This window comes from Ixodes scapularis, unplaced genomic scaffold, assembly GCF_016920785.2.
Source record: "Ixodes scapularis isolate PalLabHiFi unplaced genomic scaffold, ASM1692078v2 PGA_scaffold12__126_contigs__length_90152505, whole genome shotgun sequence".
Lineage (NCBI taxonomy): Eukaryota > Metazoa > Arthropoda > Arachnida > Ixodida > Ixodidae > Ixodes > Ixodes scapularis.
In genome coordinates this window covers 19,275,162-19,301,260 of record NW_024609838.1, presented here as the reverse complement: position 1 = coordinate 19,301,260, position 26,099 = coordinate 19,275,162, and the positions used below count along the sequence as shown (strand labels likewise).

General features: G+C 45.0%; 1 protein-coding gene across 2 annotated transcripts; it reads left to right on the top strand.

Moving 5' to 3' along the window:
* The first annotated feature begins 631 nt into the window (after positions 1 to 631).
* LOC8040750 (lysosomal Pro-X carboxypeptidase) lies at positions 632 to 23,512 on the top strand. 2 transcript variants are annotated; one of them, XM_040214010.3, is made up of 9 exons: positions 632 to 762; positions 7,050 to 7,190; positions 7,567 to 7,668; positions 14,724 to 14,905; positions 15,482 to 15,639; positions 16,301 to 16,470; positions 17,194 to 17,349; positions 17,826 to 18,013; positions 22,521 to 23,512. In XM_040214010.3, exons 1-9 carry the CDS (start codon positions 661 to 663, stop codon positions 22,786 to 22,788), a joined length of 1,467 nt encoding a protein of 488 aa, XP_040069944.1. In that variant the 5' UTR covers positions 632 to 660; the 3' UTR covers positions 22,789 to 23,512. The 2 variants fall into 2 exon arrangements, with proteins under 2 accessions (XP_040069944.1, XP_040069945.1); XM_040214011.3 differs by lacking the exon at positions 7,567 to 7,668 and having other exon boundaries at positions 643 to 762.
* The last annotated feature ends 2,587 nt before the right edge of the window (positions 23,513 to 26,099 follow it).

Genomic DNA, 26,099 nt, shown 5'->3' with positions numbered 1-26,099 from the left:
CATTATTAGTTCACAATATGGCCATCAAGTTCCATGCAAAAAGTTCACCCCGTGCATTGGATGGAAAATATACTGTTCACTAATCTACCATTAAATACGCATTCATCTCCTTCCTCAGGGGTCATGTGCTCCCCTTATCGGTTCTTTTTTTTTACTTTTGTAACGCACGGAACCGTGGTGTAAGCAAACACACGAGTACAAGCTGATTCTCCCGGAGCTTATCTCGACGAAAAAGATTAGAATCGCCAGACCAGTACAAGCTGATTCTTCCGGAGCTTAGCTTGACGAAAAAGATTAGAATTGCCAGCACTCGCCCCATTTTTGTTTCTCTACACAATGTGTCACGTTTCCTAACCCAGGAAAAATCGAACGGGGGCAAGATTGACCACATGTTTCTTCACTTTTCCGCGGATCGAAGAGAAAACTCGCCAAATTGGCCGCCCACTCAGCTATTTTATTTTTCTTTCCATTCCTTGTGCTTTCGAATCCTTTGTTTCTCGAAGGCATGACGCACAACCCTGTTGACCCTTGCACGCCTCGGATTTCACAACAAATAACAATAAAACTTTGATGCACGTGAGATCGGGACAACTGATAGCCGCTCTTTCTGGACGTTGCTGCCGTCAGCGGTAGGGTTGACACGACAGCTTCAAGCGCACTATGGCTTCCACGACGCGTGCGCTCCTGTTGGTTACTTTGAGCGTTTGTGCGATTGGAAGCGCGAACAAAACACCGTACAAAGAACACGTGTTCAGGACAAAGGTAAGCTTACAGCAAAGCAATTCTCTCTTACTTCTATAGGCAGAAGCAACTTGTTTTATACTTCTGATTTCTACCTTCTTCAAAAGCGTGAGGGACCGATGGATTATGAGTGTATTGGAACAAGTCAAAATAGAGGCACATATATGAACTTTATGAAAGCCCAGGTCAATGGGAGCTAGGAATCGGGGGTTACCTTGAGATATATTTATAAAATAAAACCTCCACAGGCTTGAGTTTCCTGCAAGAAAATGTCCGTCTATCTTGATTTTAACATGTATATATATTCTATGGCGCCTTCAACAAAAGCAGACAATCAGGCGTGCTCAATCAGAAGGCCACCACCCCTTTATTACATCGTCGTCATAAACCAATAAATGTGATGTATACAGCCACACATTAAAATTTAATTCAAAATAAATACGCCGCGGTCCTGTATATTTTTACATTTCCAGGAACCGCTCCAATTCAAGCAGATAGAATAGGCACCTAAAAACATACATTTTGTAGGCAGATTAAGTACAGGTATTTTTTAGCCATTAGGCGTTTTGATGAAACTCAAATTTAACAAATTATAGGTAACTAGAATTATGTTTATATGATTTCAATATATTCTATATTTTGAGGGTCTTAAATCAAAAGTTTTTGTGGGGTAGTTATTGCTGGCGAATTTAATCACTTGGCTTGTATAACTTAAAATTTTGGCCCCGTTGCATACGATCATCACGGTAACACCTAACGACATAAATTACTACGCATTTTTAAATAAAACTTTGCCGAAGCAAGCGTGTTGAACCTGTAAGCACATCGTGTTACTTGTTGAGCATACATCACTATATTTGCAATACAAAAATATTGAACTGCAAAATCGGTATAAATTAACAAATATATATGCTCGTACCCTTGCCTGAGATAACCATGCAGTGAAATCATTTTCAGCAAAATAAAAGCTGTTGTTGTTATACCGCATTAACAGAACTTATCTCTTAGGCTTTCCCTGTGATTGGCACTAAATCTAATTTACCAAAAGTAATTTTTGTCTACGCCAACTGGAGTTTATACTTGTACTTTGGTAGAAAAGGGGCTGACTGTTGGATTATTATTTTACTTCATGTTAATTGGTCTAGGCGGACAGTAGTCGGGGGTAATCTTAACAATAAGCTACACGATACATTGAAATATGGTAATTACTTTCATAATTATTAATTAAATTACAAAGTTCAATATTATATTTCAGTTAATTATTCCACAGATCGTTACGGTTTTTCCCATTAAAAGTCCATGCACTGAGCCCAATAAATAGTGCAGCCGACATCCACTTAGAGATCCCCTCTTTTAAAACATCGTCCCAATGGAAACGAACACCTTCTATAATAAACGCGATGGCACTTTGTATGCTACACGATTATCTTCTTACCTTCTGTCAAATTGGCACAAAGGTTGCGTGATGCAAGTTCCCAATGAAGTGGACTGAATGTTCAAGGGTATCAAGTATTCCTGAATTCATAAAACAAAGGGAAGCATATAAAGAAATCAAAGGAAGTGAAGAAGCGAGCATTAAATGGCAGTCCCGGTTATCCCTCGAATGTATTTAGAAACGTTTGATTGAGGAAGTTAATAAAGTTTCTTTGTTAAGTTTTGCTGGGGGTAAGGAGATGTGTCACATAAGACAGCACGAAAAACCGGCGGAGGGAAACCAGTAGTTTCTCTCGGTGTTTGGGCAACCCCCTCCCCTCATCAAACAGTTTCATTTCATTTCATTTATTATTCCTTGAGGGCCCGTTAGGGCATTATACAAGGGGGGTCAATAACACACTAATAATCATAGTTTAAAATAAATGAACACTCACAGAGAGGAAGTCTGCAATACAGATGAATCAAAGAACAACAAATACAAGTAGTTATCAACATTACACAATATAATTAATATTTTAACGGTATGCACTGTAAACAGTAAAAAGGAAGAAAAAAAAATTAGCAGATAGACATGTTTGTAAGTTCCAGGTAATTAATTGATCAGTTCTTCGGCAAATCTATCAGAGTTAGTCTTGGTTACAACGCTATCGGGTAATTTATTCCAGTCCTTGATTGTCATGGGCAGATAGGAATTATAAAATGATACAGTTGAACTAAAAATCGGGCGAACTTTGCGGGAGTTATCATGGCGGAGAGATATGCTGTGGGGTGGAAGGAAGAGGGATGTTCTAATAGAGGCATTGTTATAGTATAATTCAGGGATGGGCAAAATACATGCAAATATGTATCGAAATACAAATACAAAATACTCCGTCAAAAATGTATTTAATTACAAATCTAATTACATTTACAAAAAAGTATTTAAGTACAAGATACAAATACAACCAAATGTATTTGGTCTCCTCCAAATACTTTTCAAAATACATTCCTTAAAATTTGCGTCAGCGACTTCAGGGCACCTGCAACGGGTTTCTGGGTATCTCATTTTTATTTTGGATCGAACACTCGGGAGTTAGTGTGCGAGGCTCTAGTAACGTAATAGAAATATAATCACACACAAAAAAATGTAATCAGCTTGGACGTAATAGGTGAAAAAAGTACCGAGCTTCAAGCAGCTTTTTTTGTCGATTACATTTTGGTATAGACCAGGGGTGGCCAAACCGCGGCTCGCGAGCCGCATGCGGCTCTTTGCTTGTCCAAGTGCGGCTCGCGGATACCTCGTAAGGGGACCCCCCCCCCCCCCCCCCCCCCTTTCGCCCCTTTCCGCGTTTCTTCAGGAAAAAAAAAAAAGAAAGGATTTCAAAATAAAACACACTGCAGCTTACAGTTTGACAGCCTTGTACTCCCATACGTACAGTCGTACAGCCTTGTGCCCCCCTACGTACAATCAGACTCTGAACAAAAGTTACGTTTGCCCTGCCCCCCTCCTCCCCCCCCCTCCCCCCCCCTTCCCCCCCCCCTCCCCCCCCCGCGGCTCTTAGAAGTTCCGTGGTTTTGTTTGCGGCTCTTAGGCCAGGCCAGCCTGGCCACCCCTGGTATAGACCAACAAAGAACCGAGACGACCAAGACCCGCAGCACTAGCTAGAGATTTTTTTATTGTTCGAACTCGCACCAGTTACGAAAATCTGGACGACCCGCGCATTTAGTATGTTCCAGGCAAAAATATGAATGGAAATCAGGCTGAAAAGTATCACAAGGTTGTCACAGGCACTTATTTAGCCAGTCTGCCTGTGAACGTCGATTTCGTCACTATTCTTGCCCTGGACTAGCACCGTAATCACAAAGTCACTGAACGCTTGTGCTTGATTGAGAGACACTTCATTCGGTGCAGAACGTATTTTTTTAAATAAAGCCAGAGGAGGAAAGGAAAAAAGCCCCTTGGCCGAATAAAGGATGGAGACTATATCTTACAACCACATGCATAAAAACAAGAATTGCAGCTTTGGCAATAACATTCATTTAACGTAATAGAGGCAAGTGCAACATAAAAAAGGAGACCTTCTCAGTACAGTGTAATTTTGGTGCAAGCTAATCTGTGAAGTTTCGACTAGTACGACTTCATCAGCAGAAGCTTTTCGAACCACGTGTCGCTAAGGCGACGCCTGTTGGGGCAAGAATAAGGCTGCCAAGGGAAAATAGGCACTCTACGCGAACTGCCGCAGGACTGGTGTATGAGGAGATGAAGAGTTTCTTGGTTTGTTGTTGCCGTTGGCGTTGAGATGAAAAAAGAGCAGCTTTGAACAAGTCTTAGGATGAGCAAAATGAGTCGCGACAATAAATTTGAGGGATGTATTTTCGACCACAAAATTGTATTTAATTACAATTGTATTTGAAATACCCAAGTTTTAGTATTTAAATACACACGTCAAATACATTACCCCATTTGTAATTAAATACAGATGCAAAATACACAAAGTATTTGAAATACGTATTTCAAATACTTGTATTTGAAATACTGCCCATCCCTGGTATAATTTATGAAACAGGGCTAGTCGAGAAAGAATTCGCCTAAATGAGAATGCGTGAAGGTTAGCTTTGCTTCTTAGGCCTGTTACGCTAGTGAAACATGAGTAGTCTGAGAAAATGAACCTTAAAGCTCGGTTTTGAATTGCCTCTAATTTCATAACTAGGTAATGCTGCCATGGGGACCATACAGAAGACGCATACTCTAGACGAGATCTAACAAATGTTATGTATGATAATTGTTTAATTTCAGGTGAGGCCAGTTTGAGTTTGCGCCGAAGATATCCTAATGATGAATTAGCCTTAGATAAAATTAAATTAATGTGAGTTGCCCAAGATAGATCACAGGTTAAATGAACGCCAAGGTATTTATAAGATGCACAGGGGTTAATTATTGTGTCGTTGAGTTGATATGAAAAGAGTGATGGGGACTGTGATCTGGTGAAAGACACTAGTTTCGTTTTATTTGCATTAACTGTCATTTGCCATGTTTGACACCATTCTTCAATTATTAGTAAGTCAGCCTGTAAGAGTAGGTGATCATTATTATTACTTATCGGTTTGTATAGAGCACAATCGTCAGCAAAGAGGCGAATTTCAGATGTTAGGTTAGCAGGAAGGTCGTTAATGTATATTAAAAACAGCAAGGGGCCAAGAACACTACCTTGGGGTACGCCGGACGTTACACGAGAAAGAGGTGAACGGGACTCGTTTACAACAGTATATTGTGTACGATCGAATAGGAAATTTTTTATCCAAGTGATTACTGAATTATGAATACGCAGTTGGGTAAGTTTTTGTAGCAGACGTTGGTGGGGAACTTTATCGAATGCTTTAGAAAAGTCTATGAAAATGACATCGGTCTGTAATCTCTTGTCAAGGTTACTGTGAAGCTCATGAATGAAATGTATTAGCTGGTTATCACACGAATATGTCTTACGAAAACCATGCTGATTTTTAAAAAGCAGATCGTAATTTTCCAGATATTTCATGATAGAAGAGAAAATGACGTGCTCTAGTAATTTACATAAGATGCTGGTGAGAGATATTGGGCGATAGTTCGATACAACATTACGATCCCCACTTTTAAAAATAGGGATGACTCTACCAATTTTCCAATCAAACGGAAGCTTGCCGACATCAAGTGACTGTTGAAAAATAAGGGTTAAAAATTGGGATGAGATATGTTTTGTGTTTTTCAGCAATTTAGAATTTATTTGGTCATCACCGGAGCTGGCAGAATTTTTTAGATTTCTATTGCTTTCACTATACCCAAATATGTTATTTCGATAGAAGGCATAGCAGAATGAGAGATGTGATTTAGGAGAGGAATATTGTCATTGTTTTCTAGTGTAAATACTGAGCTAAAGTAGGTATTGATTAGTTTCAACAAAACTCCGAAGGGCAGCTGAAAGCAACCCCCTTTCTTTCCCTTCCCACCACCCCACCAAAAAAATAAAAGGATAGACTCCTGTGAGATGCTTAAACTATATGAAAACAATTGCTATAGCAATATTATATCTCTTACCACTGTCACATTGAAATCGCAAATCACATGGCGTCATTGGTTTGCTGGATGTACTATCACCTTTGACAATAGAAAACGCCGGAGCGCCCCCCTTTCACATTGGTGTCACCCCGATGTATTGTGTAGTTCAACGTCAAGTGCGAGATAAAAAAATAGAGGGAAATGATTTTCTAAATAATCTTTGCAAATATCACAATAGTACACAGAATTATTTCAGCTGAAAACATAAATGACGCAGTAGAGTAATGCAGTTAATTGCAGATTATTTTTTTTCAATTAAAGTGATGCGGTATTTCTTTTTCTTTAAAACAACTAGTTTCTTTGTTTTCAGAAGAAGCTTTTGCGATGAGCGTGCACCACTCTAGCTAGTATCTTTTTAACTATTACTGGGTCAGCTAACTTGGCATGTAAATCTAAAACCCTGTAAGATACGGTATTGTGCTTGAATCAAAGGGTTGCTCTTGAGCGCCACAAAAAAGTTCAGACTTTTAACTGCGAGTATGAAAGGAAAACACAAAACATGAAAGGTTTTTAGCTGTTTATTAAAAAAAAATTGAAAGTGAGTGCCTTCGTGATACGCTAACCATTGTCCTTATAAATGATTTAAACCCGATGTACTAGAAAGAAAGCCTTATTAATAAACATAATTTTGTTCCTTTGCAAAACAATTAACAGAATGGACAATATAATGAGCATATATAATATTCTAAAAGTATTTTTTTATTTTTTCCTTTTGTACCATTTGTGAAACCAAACCTCCAACATTCACAAAAATGTGCCATACAAGAAGGTACGCTAAATACCGCTCTCGGTTCATTCCCAGGTGGACCACTTTGCGTACCACAATGACGAAACTTTCGAGATGCGGTACATGGTGGCAGACCAGTACTGGGACCGCAATGGAGGTCCCATATTCCTCTACACCGGAAATGAAGATGACATCGAGAGCTTCATAACTAACACCGTAAGATTTAACAGAGTTTTGTTATAGTATAACTGAATCAGGAACATGTACAAAAATATAAAAATTCAAAAATAAAAAGAGAATAAGAATATAACAAGTAAAATTATGTGTAGACATGAAAACTAAACGGCAGTTCTAAACATCAGAATCCTATTTCTTACACATATTGGTATTTTCTATTGTTGAACGTATTAACTAAATTTCGCTATTTAGAACAAATGTACTGCGATCTGCACTGCGGCGCATCCAATGGTCATGCTTATTTTAATATTTCCGCTGTTTTTTTTAAGTATTAAGCTGTTTCAGTTACTGTTTGAAATAACTGAAAACAAGGTGATGGGAAAAAATCAAGCTGCCTGTAATAAACTATTTTTAGGGGCTGATGTGGGAATGGGCCCCCGAATTCAACGCCTTGCTTGTTTTTGCCGAGCACCGCTACTATGGAAAGTCTATGCCTTTTGGAAATCGGTCTTTTGAGGTAAGCGTATTTTGGTTACTTTACGGTCACGTGAATTGTTGTAATTGTTGCATATTGCCACCCGCAGAGCCGAGAAGGCAACGCTCGGTCACGGTCTTCTAGAAGATTCCCTGTCATTCTCGCAGCAGACGTAACTTTCCTTCTGCTTAGTTATTCTCGAAAGTGCCAGTTCATCCTCGCCCCGAGCGCGCGACGCTCGAACCTTCTTTGCCGAACTTTCGAGATAGTGACGCAGGGTAGATAAGCGGCTCCCGCGACCTTGTCGAGTCAGTCGCAGTCTCGCTCGCGCTTTCTGATTCGCCGCCGAATCGCCGCCTGCTTTTCTGCTGCTCCGACGCTCTTTCGTTACTTATTTTTTGGTTGGCACAAGTTCGCCCATTAAATCTTTATTTTCAGTTCACTGTTCGGCTTTTCGTCACCTTCATTCGTGACATTTCTGGTGGAGGTGCGGGGTACAAAACCCGTGCAGCGTACCCCTACAAGAACTCGATCAGCAAGCCCCATTTCCCGACGACCTTCCGTTGAAGACTCGGAGCATCGAGCCAGCCGCCGTATTCAAGGGTTGCCCCGGAATTCGGTCTACTGCCGAAGAAGACCAACCAGTCGACGAAGCCGACAATGGACCCCCAGTCGTCACAGACTCTGGCCGCCGTCCCCGTCGTCTACCTGCCCGTCGCCCCTCGTACACCGACGTCCTTCCATGGCGAGATCTACGAAGACGTCGAAGATTGGTTGCAGCAATACGAACGGGTGGCGCTGCACAACCAATGGACTCCGGAACAGCGTCTGCAAAACGTCTATTTTTCCCTCGAGGGAACGGCACGACACTGGTTCGAGAATCGTGAAACCTCGATTACGTCATGGGACCAGCTGAAAGGAGAGCTCCGAGGGACGTTCGCCAGTCAGCACCGAAGGGAGAGAGCCGAAGACCTCCTTCGGACGAGGACGCAAGGCCCCAACGAAAGCGTAACCAGCTTCGTTCAAGACGTCCTACGGCTGAGTGCGCGTGCCGACCCACAAGCCACTGATGACAAGAAGCTGCGTGTCCTCATGCGCGGGGTGAGGGACGACATCTTTGGGGGCCTCGTCCGCTACCCGCCGACCACCGTCGAAGCGTTTGTCACGGAAGCAACGAACATGGAGCGCGCCCTCCAAGCACGCGCCTCCTACTACCAACGACATCCCGGCATCGTTGCCTCCACCGACATCGGCGCCCGCACCCGGGACATACGCGACGTTATCCGGGACATCGTCCGAGAGGAGCTCCGAAAGCTGCTCCCCGCTACTGAGCGCCCGGCGTCGCTGTCAGTCGCCGAGATCGTGCGCGACGAGGTACAGCGGGCCTTGCAGCCTGAAACTCCCGTCAACGAGCAAGCCCCTGAGGAACCGAGGCTGACCTACGCCGCCATGGCCAGACGACCGCCGCAAGCTCCCCGCCAAGCTACGGTGACACCACGACGTCAACCTCCAGCGCCACAGTACTACCAACGTCGCGAAGAACGACAGCACGTGCGCCCGGAAAAACCAGCACCCAGGAAAACTGACGTGTGGCGAACGGCCGACCGACGCCCGCTTTGTTACCATTGCGGGGAAGCCGATCATGTCTACCGCCGTTGCCCGTACCGGCAGCTGGGGTTACGAGGCTTCCACCCCGACGACCCGCGACCACGCTACGGAGAGCGACCTAGGGACATCGACGAATACCTCCGCCGTTCGCCATCCCCAGGACCGTCTCCCCGCCGCGGTTACCGATCGCCATCACCGCAACGCCTTGCATCGCCTCATCGTAGGTCCCGCCGAGAAAGCCTGTCCCCCTTGCCTCGCCGGGAAAACTGAGTGCGGCAATACCGGGAGGTGGTATTGCCGGTGACGAACGACGCCAATATCCTCCACTAACGTCGGAGGGCTCCCACACTAGCGACGAAACGGATAGGAGCGACGCTTCTGTGACGGTGTCGAATAACCTCGACGTTACCATCGACGGCCACGACGCGAAGGCACTCGTCGACACCGGAGCAGACTATTCCGTTTTAAGTGGGAAGCTCTCTCGCCGCCTTCGGAAAGTGATGACGCCGTGGGATGGCCCGAAAATACGAACCGCCGGCGGACATCTCATCACACCAGTGGGAAGGTGTACTGCGCGCGTGGACATCTACGGAGAGTCTTGTCCCGTCAAATTCGTCGTCCTCAAAGACTGTTCGAGAGACGTCATCCTTGGCATGGACTTCCTTTGTGAGTACGGTGCCGTGATCGACCTTGGAGCAAACAGGTTGACGCTGCGAAAGCCCGTGCTACCTCCGGAGGAATCCAAAACGTCGCCAGCCGCCGTCCGAGTCATTGCGGACCACGTGAACCTGCCGCCACGGTCGAGTGTTCTTGTGCCCGTCGTTACCGACGCAGTTGCCAGCGGGAAAGTCCTTCTGGAAGGCAACGTCCAACTGCTTCTCGGAAGAGGAATAGGCGTCGCAAGGGGCGTAGCAGAGCTGCAGGATGGACGTTGTGTGGTCCTCGCGACGAACTTTCGACCGGAGGCGCAGCATCTCACGAAAGGTGCCACTATAGGACACGTCGAGGAACTCCGGGCCGACGCCGAAATCGCCGCGATCTCCGAAGAGCCCTCGCCATGTCAGCCGTCCAGTACAGTGCCGCAACAGCTTGACGTTAACCCCAAGCTCAGCGCCACGGAACGACGACAGCTCGGAGACCTCCTCGCCGAGTTCGGCGACTGCTTTGCGACGACGTCGAGGGTGCGCCAGACAACAGTTGCGAAACACCGCATCATTACCAACGAGGACGCGCTCCCTGTGCATCGGCCGCCGTACCGGGTCTCCCCAAAGGAACGAGAGGCCATTCATGAACAAGTACAGGAGATGCTCAACGACGACATCATTCAGCCTTCGAGCAGCCCGTGGGCCTCTCCAGTTGTGCTGGTAAAGAAGAAAGACGGAACGCTTCGATTCTGCGTTGACTACCGGCGGCTCAACGCGGTCACGAAGAAAGATGTGTATCCGCTCCCCCGCATCGACGACACGCTGGACCGGCTGCGCCACTCCCGATACTTTTCGTCGATGGACCTTAAGAGTGGCTACTGGCAGATCGAAGTCGACGAACGGGACCGAGAAAAGACTGCCTTCGTCACGCCCGACGGACTGTTTGAGTTCAAGGTGATGCCCTTCGGACTGTGCACGGCGCCGGCAACGTTCCAACGTGTCATGGACACCGTCCTGGCAGGCCTCAAGTGGCAGAGCTGTCTCGTTTACCTCGACGACGTCGTGGTATTCTCCGCCAACTTCGACGAGCATTTGCGACGCCTTCGGGCCGTTTTAGAGGCAATCAGGACCGCAGGACTCACCCTCAAGCCGACGAAGTGCCGGTTTGCCTACGGCGAACTGAAGTTCCTGGGCCACGTGGTGAGCAACGAAGGTGTAAGTCCTGACCCTGAGAAGACTCGCGCCGTAGCGGCCTTTCCACCGCCCACCGACAAAACTGCCGTCCGAAGATTCCTTGGGCTTTGCGCATACTACCGGCGATTCGTTCAGGATTTCGCCAAGCTTTCTGCGCCGCTAACGCACCTTACGAAGGACGCCGTGAACTTCGACTGCACTCTCAAGAAAAAAGGGTGTCAAAAGGTGTATCGTTACACCCTTTGTCCCATATAATACACCCCCAAACTTCAATTCGACGTACTGCGCCCTACAGTCGAACAGACGGCCCTAAATTTTGCGAGGGGCTTGATAACAGTGTGGTACAACTTATTAAAATAGCTAATGTACGTTTCATTGACTGCAGAAAAAATAATCGGGGTTTTGTTTGCCGTACTGTAAAAACTCGGTGTTTTCTTTATGTGGTGTTTGATACGTACTTTAGCTATTGAAAATGTTGTACCACACGGCTATCAAGCCCATCGTAAAATTTCGGGTCGTCTGTTTGACTGTAGGGAGCAGTACGTCGAATTGAAGTTTGGGGGTGCATTATATGGGACAAAGGGTGTAACGATACACCTTTTGACACCCTTTTTTCTTGAGAGTGTGGGGTGAAGAACAACAACAGGCATTCGACGAACTAAAGCGACGGCTCCAGTCACCACCGATTCTCGGCCACTTCGACCAATCAGCCGAAACGGAGGTCCACACGGACGCCAGTAATACAGGACTCGGAGCGGTACTGGTCCAACGACAAGACGGTGCGGAGCGCGTGATCGCATACGCTAGCCGGACGCTGTCGAACGTGGAACGCAATTACTCGACGACCGAGAAGGAATGTCTGGCCGTCGTCTGGGCCATCACGAAATTCCGCCCATACCTGTACGGGACTCCTTTTCGGGTGGTCACCGACCACCATTCGCTGTGTTGGTTAGCGAGCCTGAAGGACCCATCGGGACGCCTCGCTCGATGGAGCCTACGACTGCAAGAGTACGACGTAACCGTGGTCTACAAGTCAGGCCGAAAACACAGCGACGCCGACTGCCTGTCCAGAGCCCCTGTCGAGTCAGCTGCCGGATGTGCCAAAGACGACGACGACGACCACTTTCTTGGCGCGGTGAGCATTCACGGCATGGCAGCACTCCAGCGGGACGATCCTGAGCTGCGTGCATTGATCGACCACTTGGAGGGACGAGGGGGTACGATTCCCCGAGCCTTCTCACGTGACCTGCCAAGATTCGCCGTCCGGAGAGGTATCCTCTATAAAGAAAACTTCGGGGACAACAACTCGACGTGGTTGTTAGTGATTCCTGCTAGTCTTCGAGAAGAGATCTTCCAAGCCTGCCACGACGACCCAACATCTGGTCACCTTGGCTACAGTAGGACTCTTGCTCGAATCCGAGAAAAATACTACTGGCCCAAGCTTCCGAAGACTGTCCACCTCTACGTCCGTTCGTGCCACGAATGCCAACGACGCAAGAAACCACCGACGAAGCCGGCAGGTCTCTTGCAACCGATCGCGCCCCCGACTGCACCATTCCAGCAGGTTGGAATGGATCTTCTCGGACCTTTCCCACCGTCGGCGCAGGGAAACCGGTGGATAATCGTGGCAACTGATTATCTCACCAGGTACGCCGAGACAAAAGCACTCCCGTCGGGGACCGCCGTGGAAGTAGCCAAATTCTTCGTGGAGTCTATCGTCCTCCGACACGGCGCTCCCCAAGTCCTGATTACGGACCGAGGATCCTCGTTCATGGCGCAACTGACACAAGAGATACTCCGCCTGAGCCACACCGACCACCGCCGGACCACGGCATACCACCCGCAGACCAACGGGCTGACGGAGCGACTAAACAAGACCATCTCCGACATGATTTCTATGTACGTGGACGTGGAACACAAGACGTGGGATGAAGTGCTGCCCTACGTCACGTTTGCGTACAACACGGCGATTCAAGAAACTACCGGCGTTACACCCTTTCAGCTGGTGCACGGCAGAAAGGTGACGACGATGCTCGACGCCATGCTGCCCCACGACCCGACGGATGACGGCGCTGACGACGCCCAGCTGGTCACCCAACGAGCAGAAGAAGTACGCCAGCTAGCCCGTCTTCGAATAAAGGACCAGCAACGTGTGGACGCTGGCCGGTACAACCTTCGCCGCCGCGACGTGGAGTTCCAGCCCGGAGACAGGGTATGGGTGTGGACGCCCATTCGCCGCCGCGGCCTCAGCGAGAAACTGTTAAAACGCTACTTCGGACCCTACAAGGTCATCCGCCGCCTTGGGGACTTGAACTACGAGGTGCTCCCCGACGGAACTCGCCCATCAGGACGCCGCCAGCCACGACCCGAAGTCGTCCACGTAGTTCGACTCAAGCCGTTCTACGCGCGTTAGGATTGTGAAACTGCATGTTTGTTTTGTTTCGCCGTAATTGTTTCAGCCATTTCCGTTTTCCTTTCGTTTTGCATCGGGGCGATGCACTTTTAAAGGGGGGATAATGCCACCCGCAGAGCCGAGAAGGCAACGCTCGGTCACGGTCTTCTAGAAGATTCCCTGTCATTCTCGCAGCAGACGTAACTTTCCTTCTGCTTAGTTATTCTCGAAAGTGCCAGTTCATCCTCGCCCCGAGCGCGCGACGCTCGAACCTTCTTTGCCGAACTTTCGAGATAGTGACGCAGGGTAGATAAGCGGCTCCCGCGACCTTGTCGAGTCAGTCGCAGTCTCGCTCGCGCTTTCTGATTCGCCGCCGAATCGCCGCCTGCTTTTCTGCTGCTCCGACGCTCTTTCGTTACTTATTTTTTGGTTGGCACAAGTTCGCCCATTAAATCTTTATTTTCAGTTCACTGTTCGGCTTTTCGTCACCTTCATTCGTGACAATATCACATATCTGAGGCACACTCTGTTTCAGTGTTGACGCATACCTTAGCGGTTTATTGGAGCAAATGTTAATGCAAAAATAAATATAGCACAAACTCAACATTAAAGCAAACCCATGCGCGAGCACATAAGAAAAAACTTCCTAAATACGCTAAGTTACCTGAGGACATGCTCCAGGTAAGTTTTATTGTGTTGCAAGTGGAGAATGGGATGCCCGTACTTTCAGCTTGAATTTATTAGCCAACGTAGCAATTACTCTTCACCAATAATACAAATCTAACCTTGATAATATAACAAATTTTATAGTTCAGAAAACCAGGTTCACATGTGTTGAAATCAACTGGAAGAGCAGTGTTGAGTTCTATATTTGATGAAGCTTGTTTAATTCTTTAGTTGTACAAAGCATGTGCCTTACAAAGATAAACTAAAGGGAGACATTACCTAGTAAACCTCTCATATTTATGGACGTAAATGTAGTAGAAAATTGGAAATATTTCAGAGTCCATCGAAGCTTGGATACCTGACGTCTGAACAAGCTCTTGCGGACTAACAAATTTTATAGTTCAGAAAACCAGGTTCACATGTGTTGAAATCAACTGAAAGAGCAGTGTTGAGTTCTATATTTGATGAAGCTTTTTTAATTCTTTAGTTGTACAAAGCATGTGCCTTGCAAAGATAAACTAAAGGGAGACATTAGCTAGTAAACCTCTCATATTTATGGACGTAAATGTAGTAGAAAATTGGAAATATTTCAGAGTCCATCGAAGCTTGGATACCTGACGTCTGAACAAGCTCTTGCGGACTACGCCGACCTGCTTCTGCACCTGAAAGCAAAACTGCCAGGAGCAGAAAAGAGTCCAGTCGTGGCCTTTGGCGGGTCTTATGGAGGCCTTTTGTCTGCATGGTTTAGAATCAAATACCCGCACCTTATAACAGCGTGAGCGTTTTCTTTGATTTATTTCCCAACACTGGTCTTCCCATAATAACAAGAGACCATATATCACATAAGTCGTTGAATCTTTGGAAAGGCAATTTATACAACTTGAATTTAACTAAATAAAGCGTGTGAATCTTACGCACCTAGTAATAATATAGTACATAGTGAATATTCCAGAAAATTTAACAAAATATCACAGTTTAATGGTGTTTACATTATTTATATTGGGTAAAAAAACATTACTCATTTATGAATGCTTATTTGTGTAGAATCTTTTGTAAAAAGGCCCGCACTCCACGCAAAATATCACAGTACTTGGGATATGTTGTTTAAGCTAAGAGCATTTAGTCAGGTTTCACAATCGTAACGCACAAGGAATGCCAAATTTGCATTTGCCATACTTTCAGAACTCTGAGCATGTTTAGGGTTAAGGGCTTCATTGTCTGTGTAGATACATGATGCAACCAAATCTAAGCAAAGGACGCTCACGTTTCCCCTATATTTGTTTGCCACGAGGGACACAGTTGACACGCTTTCTTAGTTTTAGTAATATTCGATTGCTTTGATCTTTTGCAGTGCTTTGGCCAGCAGCGCTCCCGTCAACATGTTTCCTGGCCTGGTTCCATGCTCCACTTACAGCATAGCGATAACCGAAGCGTTTCGACGGGTATCGGAACTCTGCACACATGCTATCAGACAGTCGTGGAGTCCTCTAGAAGCCATGGGAGCTACCGGTAATGACAAAAGAAATATTTTACTTCTAACGGTGCAAATTCGTTACACAGTTTTAGGATTAACGATGAGTATCAGCATCTGCATATCACGCTACAAGATATGTTTCGTTTAGAGATGAAAGGCTCAATCAGAGTGCTTAATAATCTGCGTTGGTTGTAAATCTTTACAAGAGGTGGTGATCAACCGATTCACTGATATGGTGCATAGGATTGAGCCGATATGTACCTCTATATTCAATACTGCTTATTTCCTGTCCGAAAAAATGTGCACATTTGAATGCTAATCCTAGAGTTTATATATTAATGTTTGTAAGAATCTGCCCAGGGTAGAAAATAAAAGCCCGGCTGAAGGACCAATGCAGGAACCTCCGGTACAATTGAGCAGGGCTTGAATATCACACGATCTACACTCACTTCCGGAATGATGACGGCGTCGCGCCGTCCTGAAGCCGTATAGCACTAACGTCTGTAAACTTCTGCAAATATAAGAAGCTGTTTTTTTTTGTCTAGGTAACAAACGCCATGACATCCTAGAGAAGGGTAACAGGGATTTTCGTTTGGAGTATTTTTTGCCTCATCATTAAAGTCTGACAATTTTAGCTGGCTATATCCGGTAAAACAGAAATGGACGACTGAAATTTCCTCTATATGTTGTTTTCAGAAAAAGGGACAAAAACACTTCAAGAAAAGTTTAACCTGTGCCAAACCTTGAATCCCGGCAACTATACTGTGTTTAGAGACTGGATTAGGGACACGTACGCTGTACTCGCTCTTGTTAACTACCCTGAACCTGGATCGCTTATAACCCCGCTGCCCGGAAGCCCTGTCAAGGTGAGGACCATACTGACTTTTGTGCGCCTACGTTACAGTACTTTTTTTACTGGGATCGAGAGAAATAAGTTGGTCGTTTAGGAATACATGTATCTTTGTGATGTTGTGGTTATTTGTTTTGTGAAACAAAAGTGTTTTGAAACTAAAGAAACAAGAATGTCCGCTAATCTGTAGTGTCAAATCACCAGAAGGAACCTACGAATGAAGTGAAATCGACTATATTTTGATGCAATAGCGTAAACTAGAAAGAAATTCACTACGCATACCAAATAGCCATGCTGAGAGTTCTGGTAAGCGTAACTATAAGTTTTGTAACGTCAAATCTTTAACATACGGGTTATTTGACATTCACTGGAACCGTTCTTGAGACTGCACAAATTGCGGCTCGTTGTCTACTCTTTAAATTGGTTGGCACGCGCCCATTTCTAAAAAAACCGAAGAATTAGAAAGACTCAAACTAAAAATCGTTAGGTGGTGTCACCTCAAGGGAAGCACAATAAAAGAACAATTCAGTGACTCAGCTTAGCTGCAAATTTTAGTATTTATACACATATGCTTATGATACGTATTCATTTGACCCGTTGAAGCCTAGGAGCGTTATGTCCAGCTTCTGAGCAGAAAAGCCATCACTTCATTTGATTCTGCAGAACCAAGCGCAGCTCTTTATTGTCCACGTCGTTCCGTGTTCCTGTTGGCATGTGCATTCTGTTTGTTATATTTCAGGCAGTCTGCAATGCGCTCACCAAAGCCATAGGAAACAGAAGTGCAATGGTGGACGCGGTCGCTGCGGCTGTGAACCTTTTTTTCAACAGCACCGGAACCAGGAAATGCCATGACGTTTCGATTTTTCAGTCAGCTGTGCCCAGCTGGAGATTTCAAGTAAGTCATCTGTGTACCCTGGCATACAATGCTGTATTCGCTATAGAAATAGAAATGAAAACACAAAGTTTACATTTATGGAATGCGGTTCCCATTGTTATAATTGATAACATTAAACTGAAGCTAGATTTACCACGGCTTATATAAAATTAGAGGCCATTATAGCGTTTAGTGGTACCTTCCGCAGAACTGCGTTTCCCGCATATCACGATGTTCTGTTCCGTTTTACCGTTCAATTGTAATGTTGAAGTCTCAATTTAGAATAGGCATTGCGACTCCTCTAACAAGCAATCATTGTCGTAGAGCCTTTCAAACTGTTTAGTGATGAAGCAAAGAAGGTTTATAAGATCTTATTGAACAACGAGACGGACTAAGATACCAGAAACTTTGTAGGGTAATTCTTGCTTTTTCTCGAACTAAAACTGGACAGGGTAATATAAAAATTAAAAAAAATTGATTTCAACTTATGATTGTAGGGATGCACCGAGCTGGTGATGCCCGTCTGCAGCGACGGCGTCACCGACATGTTTTACCCGTCCTCCTGGAACCTCACCGAGGTCACCGCAAAATGTCGGGAAACATTTGGCGTCACGCCCGACATTTACAAGAGCGTCATGTTGTATGGCGGAGGTCATTTGGCGAGGGCGACGAACATCGTCTTTAGGTAGGTTATCAAGTTGTTTCTCTAATTATAATTTAATTTCTCAGACCCGGATTTCTGAAAGTGTTAAATTTAAATGTAATTTGTTAAATTGGCAGTTTTGTCAATTTATTTATTCGAGGCTCCGTAAAAAATAAATTCGGTTTTCCCGAGTCGTGACATACTACACCGGTCCGTAGTGCAAAGCTATGAAAACAAATATGCGCTTAGCAGAAATTGAGGGAGGGGTCAGTTTTGTAAAGAGTGAACAACTGATCAAGACTACTTTTTCTGTTCGTAACAAGGCTCTGTATTTCGTTAGCACGTGCCCTCCCACTTACGAAAAATTGTACTCGATAACAAATTTTGAGGTAGTGCAGTCAAGGGTACGGGACAAGCGTCCTAAAACCTTTAAAGTAAGGCAAAAGGCCAATGTCGCTACTCTGACTGTCTTGTTTTTCATGGACGTCACATCACTTGTCTAACGAGAGAAAGAGAGGAGGGGGGAAGGCTGAGGCTTAGGCAAACGTATCTCACTGATTCACGCGCTAGCTTTCAGCCGTCTCTCAGATTTTCTTACGTTTAATGGGTACACAAATCTGCGCGCAAGCTAAAGGCTAGCACGTGCCACACTGAGGTTTCTTTGCCTAAGCCTCGTCTTTCCCCCTCTTCTCTCTCCCCCGTATGCCCGCCTTTTTTTCTCTCGCCCATATATTAGGAGACGTGACGTCATGGGCGTCCGCAGAGGGGTGCAAGGGGGGGGCAGTTGCCCACCCTTGGAATTTCGAAGGGGGTGCAGGAGGGGGGGGGGGGGGGGGAGGGAGCTGCACCCACACCAGTTAAAGGGTACTCCGGTGGTTTTTTACCTACCTAAACTAACTACATTTTCTGAATAACATGAACTTACTGTTCCCGGCAGGCTATTTTTTATCTAGAAATTCAAAATGGCTATTGAAAAAACGGCAAATCTAAAGGGCAAAAAAAAAAAAAAAAAAATAGTGTTAAGGAAGTTTTGACTACGTCGCGAGACCGGCAAAACTTGCTTTCGACGCGTTGTGTCTTTTTTCTGCGGCACCGCGCTTCCGTAAACATTTTCACGTGTTCTCAACGGAAAGTCTCACGGCTTACGGAGGGTTTTAAAAACTCCTTCGACGAATGATGACGAACGAGTAGAAAATGTGTCTTCAGCACGCTGCCGCTAGCCTCCGCAACGCTCCAAAAACGCGATTTTTCGACATGCAGGATTGCCGCCCAGTGGCTCCAAAGAGTTGTTATAATGTACGCTAGAGGTTCAACTGGCTCTAGTGTCTATGCGACTTCTGGGAGGCAAATTGAAGCAGACAGCAAACAGTCTACTTTTGCGGTGCTCCCGTGCATTCCTATGGGAAAACGTGCGTGAATTTTGTCTCTTCGTCAGAAAATAACACGAACAACTTCTGTTATTTTGGTTGTAAAGGATAGTACGTACCTTTATTAATATTGTAAAAGTGTAATTGCTTTAATTACAGTATTTTTCTTTACCACTGAATGATGTTAAGCTTCTTTATATTTCAGGACCAAACCTCTGTTCCATTGCAGGTATGTTAGAACGAGCGACGATTCTAAGCAAACTAACGATCGAAAGGAGTGTAGAGTGTGTTCAAGGTTCGCTAGCATTCCGGCGGCGCTTATATATTGCTAATATGCCCGTCCTGTCACTCTATGAAAATGACTCCGTCATGCATCTTTACGATCAGTTAAAGAACTTTTGAATGTAAAAAATAAAGTACGTGGGCTACGAAAGGTGCGTCTTTTTATTATCTCCTATGTCAGGCAGTTTTTATCGGGCACCTTTTCTCTGACTTCTCCCTATTTGCAAAGATATGGAGCGTGCGGTTGATGGTTTGAACCCAGAACATGCATGTTCGCAAATATTCATGACCAGAAAGAATAAAGCAGTACTTATTTATTGCTAATCGAACTATACTACATGGCTTTCAATTTATTTTGATCGCCTGCATACACAAGGAGTTACTTACCCAGTGTTACTGCGTAGTTCTTGCCGTCTCTCTTGGTTTCCCAGATGGCCTTCGTTCGTTTGACACGTATATCCCCCATGGTGGAAAGCGCCGACGCCGTGTTCGCGCTAACAGTGTCCGACTGCACAAAAGTACATGTACGAAGCGGTTTTAACACCGTTTTTCATGCCACGAATTTCAAATAAAAACGCCGTAACTGACCAATTATTTCGTGTGCGTGACTGAGAAATGTTTCAATGTGCCTAGTACGTACGAAATATTCGTGATATTTGCTCTTATAATTGAGCGCAGCGAGAAAATGCACCCGCTTTTTCCCATAGAAATGCATTACCGGAAGTCTATTGCCGACTGGTTGCTGTTTGCTTCAATTTGCAGCAGCACTCTCGCGCCAGTTTAACCTCTAGCGTACATTATAATAACTTTATGGTGGCTTCACTCGCGGAAGCGGGAAGCGCGATCCAGCAATTGTCATAGAGATCAACGAGTGTGCAGTAGGGTTGTGCGAATACAGTAAAACCTCGTTATAACAAAATGGGATATAACAAACTAATGGATATAACAAAGCAATCATAATTCCCCTTGCTTGCTATAGTAGGAAGAAATGGACATTGGCTGTAACAAACTAATGGTTATAACAAAATAATTATGACCGCTCCTTCAACTTTGTTATAACGAGGTTTTACTGTAGTGGTTCGAATCGAATAGCGCAGCGTCATCCCTAGCTTCTCCACTGCTGAAGGAACCGACCGTCTTAAATTTCCCTTGCATTGTCAAGCCTATGAATGACGCAGCGCTATTCGATTCGAACCACTATTCGCACAACCCTAGTGTGCAGTCCAAAATCCAGGGCGCGGCCGTGAAAGCAGGTAGAGAGTAACGTAGAAACATGCTGAAAATAGCCAACATAGCTAACATTCCCGGGGGGGGGGGGGGGGAGGGGGAGGGGCGGGGGGAGGATAAGTGTGCACCCCCCTGGAAAAAGTTCTGCGGACGCCCATGCGTGACGTGCATAAAAACGTTCCAATCAAAAGGACGATATTGGTCTATTGACTTACTCCACAAGCTTTCCGAATGGGCGTTGTCACCAAGCGCTGCTTTTGGAGCCTCTCCTCTCAGTGAATAATATCGCTCCTCGTGATGTGTGAAGCGGATTAAAGGCGCATTTTTTTAAATTTCAAGACGACAGGTTAATAAGCATTTCCGCTGGAAACGGAGCGACCGAGAGCTTGGAAGCTCACGCATCTCCAAGCGGTTTCAATCATGCAGCTTTTAGGAAACCAAGCGCGGAGACAATCACGTCCCTTTACAGAATGGCTTTCACTTGTTACAAGGGGCAAATGAGGTCAAGCTGCCGCCACTTTCAGCCGTGCTTATTTTGTTGGGCCGAAGCCGCAACTTTGATCCGTGATTTTTGTGAAACTTAATTTTTTTAGAGCAGGGATTCATCCTATAGTACTCCACATAAGTACGTTAAACCGTCCAGTGTGCAGGTTAAGGCATGACCACAAAAGGTTAATATTATTGAGAAACCACTATTTTAATTTGGTTCTCTGTTTGTACTTGAGTTCATTACTCAATGAAATTATATAAAATAAATGGTAAGCCAAGTTTCTCATCCGCACCCGACAAGATGCATCTTGTCGCCCTTTTTCATTTGGTGTTTAACAAAATTAATTGTCAGTCATGTCAAAATGTGTCTTTATTCTCAAACAAGTTGTTAGTTGATAACATATTAATTCAGGCAGGGGTTCAAAAGTTTCAAAGTGGTAAAGAAACACCTTGATAATGAAGATCACTTAGTAATCAAAGGATAGCCCAGCATTTAACGTGAAAGAAATGCTTGTCTAAGATTATATGAAAAGGAAAAAAAGATCCTTATACAATTTCAATGCATAATAAAATATGTATATTGCCGCGCGCAGGGTCACGGATTTGTAGAAGGTTCTCGTTTATTCTTGGCTGCGGACATAACTTCTATCGTTCATCCCTGCTTTTGTTTTTCTAGAAAGTGCGTGTTCATTCTCGCCCCAAAGCGCGCTACGCTCGAACCTTCTCCGCCGAATCTTCGAGACAATGACTCACTCTTGATAAGAGGCCGCCCGCGACCTTGTCGAGTCAGTCTTGCCCCAGCGTTCGAGTCTGCTGTCACGCCGACCTCGACGCCCGCGACACTCCGTTATCTTTTGTTTCCTTTTTATTTTGGGCACAAGTTCGCCCCATTAAACGTTTAGTTTCTTCAGTTATTATCGCCTCATCACTTGTCATTCGTGACAATATATTCATAAAACATATAGAGCCAAGAAAGAAAAAAAAAAAGAAGAGAGAGAGAGAACGAAAGGAATACCAACGAAAATACAGTTAGTGTTTTATGTATGGGTATTTTGGTATTTTTCCCTTACGATTTCATGTTATGACTTCAGTCTCGCAGAAGGATTTTTTTTGTGAAATGATTGATTTAATTTTGTAATTTTCTTCTTCGGATTTAGGGTTAAGTTCGTCTCATTTTCTTCCAGCAACGGCGACGTGGATCCTTGGGCCTCGGTCGGTCTCCTCGAACCCCCGTCAGACTCCGTCGTCGTCATCATCATTCCTGACGCCGCCCATCACCAAGATCTGAGGTTCTCAACTCCGCTGGACAGCGAGGCGCTCACTGCGGCTAGACGTGTCGAGAAGAACTACATTCGAAAGTGGATTGATGAGTCGCTGCCCGTCCCCGAGAAGACACCACGCGTGGTTGCTAAGAAGCGCGCCTCCAGCGTGCTGTTCAAGTTTTCGTTTTGACCGTGGCTTTTACTATGAGAGCGTTGAAATGGCACCTACCGTAAACAGAGGTTTTTTTTCTTTTTTACTATTGTCACAGTCATCTTAAAGAAAGTAGGGCATGGCAAATCCGGATAATCTTTTGTTATCGCTCCCGAACCGATGAGACTGCTTCATTAGCCGATAAGAACGGCGGAGAACCATTCACAAAGCAAGGCGCTTGTACATAATATGCCACACCCTGTCTTTGTTAAGTTGTCTCCAACCAAGTGTCTGGTGTCCGGACTCATATTAGGAAACGACGTAGTAATAATAATAAAAATTAAAAAAAAACACTGAAGCAACATTCATTCTCATGGATATAAAATTGAACAGAAAGATATACTTGGGTCGAAGCCAAGTAGACAAAGAGGGAAGCACCTAGATGGCGATTATTAAAATGGTCTAAAGTCACCGACACCTTAAGAAATGCAGTGTGTCGCGAACCCCTAGCATGGAGTTTAAGCATTAAAAAAAATGGTGTTTCGCAATTTTTTGCAAAAGTGGTGCACGTTACTATGGTATGTTCCTTAGTGGCTTGAATACATCGAAGCCACGACGAGAAGCAACTGAGCTGGTGTGTTTGGGACATGTTTACGATACTAGAAAACTGTAGTACCGGACGACGTTCCAAGCGCAGTTTGAAATATTTATTTCTACTCATTCTAGCACAATGTATGCAGACACATTTTTACGTCATAGTGACGAGGGGGCGAAAGGGAGGGGGGGGGGAGGGGAGTGTTTCTCGTTTACTGATGATAATGATTGAGGTTGTGAATGTCGGTTTGTGTATGAACAAATGTCCTTGTTTCTAGAAACTAGTACATATATGTTTATCTTGGTCGATTTCTTTCCTCCGACTCTACAGTGACCGCGAATAAACATGATCGTGTGACTGTATGACAATAAACATAATCATATTGCAGTATGGAAAAAAATATTTACGAGGCTGGAATTACGGAGCAATCTAGCCCATTTTTATGAAGAAACGCAGACTGCCAACATTCACTCGTCTGCGTAGTGCGTACTAGGGCTGCTTGTGGTAGAGGCATAATAGACCATTCCTTGGCGACTAGAGCCGCAAGAAAGAATAAAAGGGCATGGTAAAAGTCATATTAATTCTTTAAATGTTAAAAAAAATCGCTCTTGCAAAAAACAACAGCAACAACAACAAAAGGAAGCCGGCGTTCTTCTACCTGCAAAAAACATAAAAAAAAACAGCACAAAGTAATGTTTATGTTTGTCAACACCCTTCTAATACAAACATGAACCTTTCAAAACACACAAATCAGGTTGAAAAAAAAAACAAAAAAAAACACCACATTCTAGCAACACAGGCGTACCGTATTTTCCGGGCTATTCGCAACTCCAGCGCGCCGCTCGCCCTCCTGCGGACGAACGGAGAACCAGAGGAGCGGGGACGGCAGCGGCGGCGGCGGCGCGGAAACGGTGGTAGGGACTGTCGGCTTTGATGCGTGAAGCCGTTTTAACGTAAAAAGTGAGCGCGTTAAAAAAGGAATTCTTGTGCTCCGCCTTGAAACAGCCTTGCACGAAGGACCGGGAGGTCTAATTTCATTAGGGACTTTTCGTGTATCGCATACGCTGCGGATTTCGGGTCTTGTGCATGGCCGCCAGCTCAATCTGTGCTTAACGTGACGGAAAACGCTCCCGCTAATAATGAAGAACTGTATAGTACAGTCTACGGAAAGTCTATTCTTTGCCATAACTAGGAGAAAACTCGTCGCGCAACGGTATGTCGAGCAATACAAATCGGGAATGGGTTCGCGTTTAAGGCCGTTCCAAGGAACATGACCATTTATTCCAAGCACTTTTAAAACATAGAATACCCGTACTTGCTTTCAGGTAATTACAGAGCAGAAAAAGAAATGTTCGAAGCATTTTAAGCGCGTCTGTGTTAGCCAGCCGTTTGTGACGAGAGCTTAGAACGCGCAGTTTTGGCCAGGAGGACCGCAATGTTGCAAATAACACGGTACAACAAATGTACGGTATATTAAAATATTTTTTTGACAAAGCAATAAATAAAACTCCTAAACATGCCGATTATGTTAATAGACAGTTTTTGCATAGCGTACGACACCCATAAACTTCAGTTGGGCGTACAGCGCACTGACGTTCCACCGGTGCTACCAACTTTCACGAGCGGCTCGATAGCCGAGTTGTCCAACTTATTAAAATAGCTTAAGTAGGTGTAAATGACTGTAAAAAAAAAAGAAGAAAGTAATCGGGGTTTTCTTGGCCCTACTGCAAAACCGCGGTGTTTTTTGTTTTGTTTTTCCGAACTCTTTAATGCGTACTTTAGCTGTTTAATATCTTATATTGCGCCGTCATCAAGCCTCTCGTAAAAGTTGGGGCCCTCAGCTTGACGTGAGTGGGCTGCACGGCGAACTGAAGTTTTGGAGTGTCATATATGTGACAAAGGGTGTAAGGACTACAACATTTTTTTTTTTTTTTCCTTAGAGCGATGAGCACGGCGACGCTTCTGGCGTGCACTGAAAATTGTGCTTCAAAGGCGCAGCGCGAGCTTGCGGTTGTAATGCTACACCGCATAATAAGCTGCGGTAATAAACTTTTTATCAGTAACCATAGAGCAGTTTGATTACGTGTTGCAATAGACTAAAACCGAGACGGCAAGCAGCGATTTGAGAGGCTGTGACGCGACGACATCAATATTATGTATTGCTGCTCTTCCGAAGCTTGACGGTCACCGTTCGCGGCTTTCTTTTTAGAGCACTAATGGCCAGTCAAAGCGCAAGCATACCTTCATCACCTTCTAAAATATTCTGCCACAAACAGTAACGTGGCCGGTGCCTAAAACGCGCTCGGTCACCACAAAGCTTCGCACTTTGAGGCTTCTGCAACTTTTAAATAACAGCATGCTCGTTTTCTTAACGTGCATCAGCATCTCAGTCACCTGTAATATGATCCCTCCCTAACCGCGTCGCATTTGTAGACAAATAAATCATTTTTAGCGCGCTGAACAGCGTTAGCGAGCAGGCGCATGGGATATCCCGGAGAATCTATCCCCGTCTCTTCCGCCATCTTGGAACAACCGACCCGCCACCTATAGGGCGTTGGAGTTGCGAATAGTTCGCAGGGTCAAATTTGGGGTCAAAAATAAAAGTTTTTGCTTAGATAGTCCACCCCCGGTGCATAGTCCGTACGCTGTGCATAGTCCGTATCTGGTGCTTAGTCGAGAAGACAATCTTGTCATACACGGCACACATTGGCAGATGTCTGCTTTCTTAGCTCATAAAGGAGCTTGTATTATACAT

Coding starts and splice junctions, on each gene's coding strand:
- LOC8040750 (XM_040214010.3), top strand. CDS start 661: ATGGCTTCCACGACGCGTGCGCTCCTGTTGGTTACTTTGAGCGTTTGT. Junction 7,669..14,723: donor TTGGAAATCGGTCTTTTGAG/GTAAGCGTATTT, acceptor GAAATATTTCAG/AGTCCATCGAAGCTTGGATA. Junction 17,350..17,825: donor TGCCCAGCTGGAGATTTCAA/GTAAGTCATCTG, acceptor TTATGATTGTAG/GGATGCACCGAGCTGGTGAT.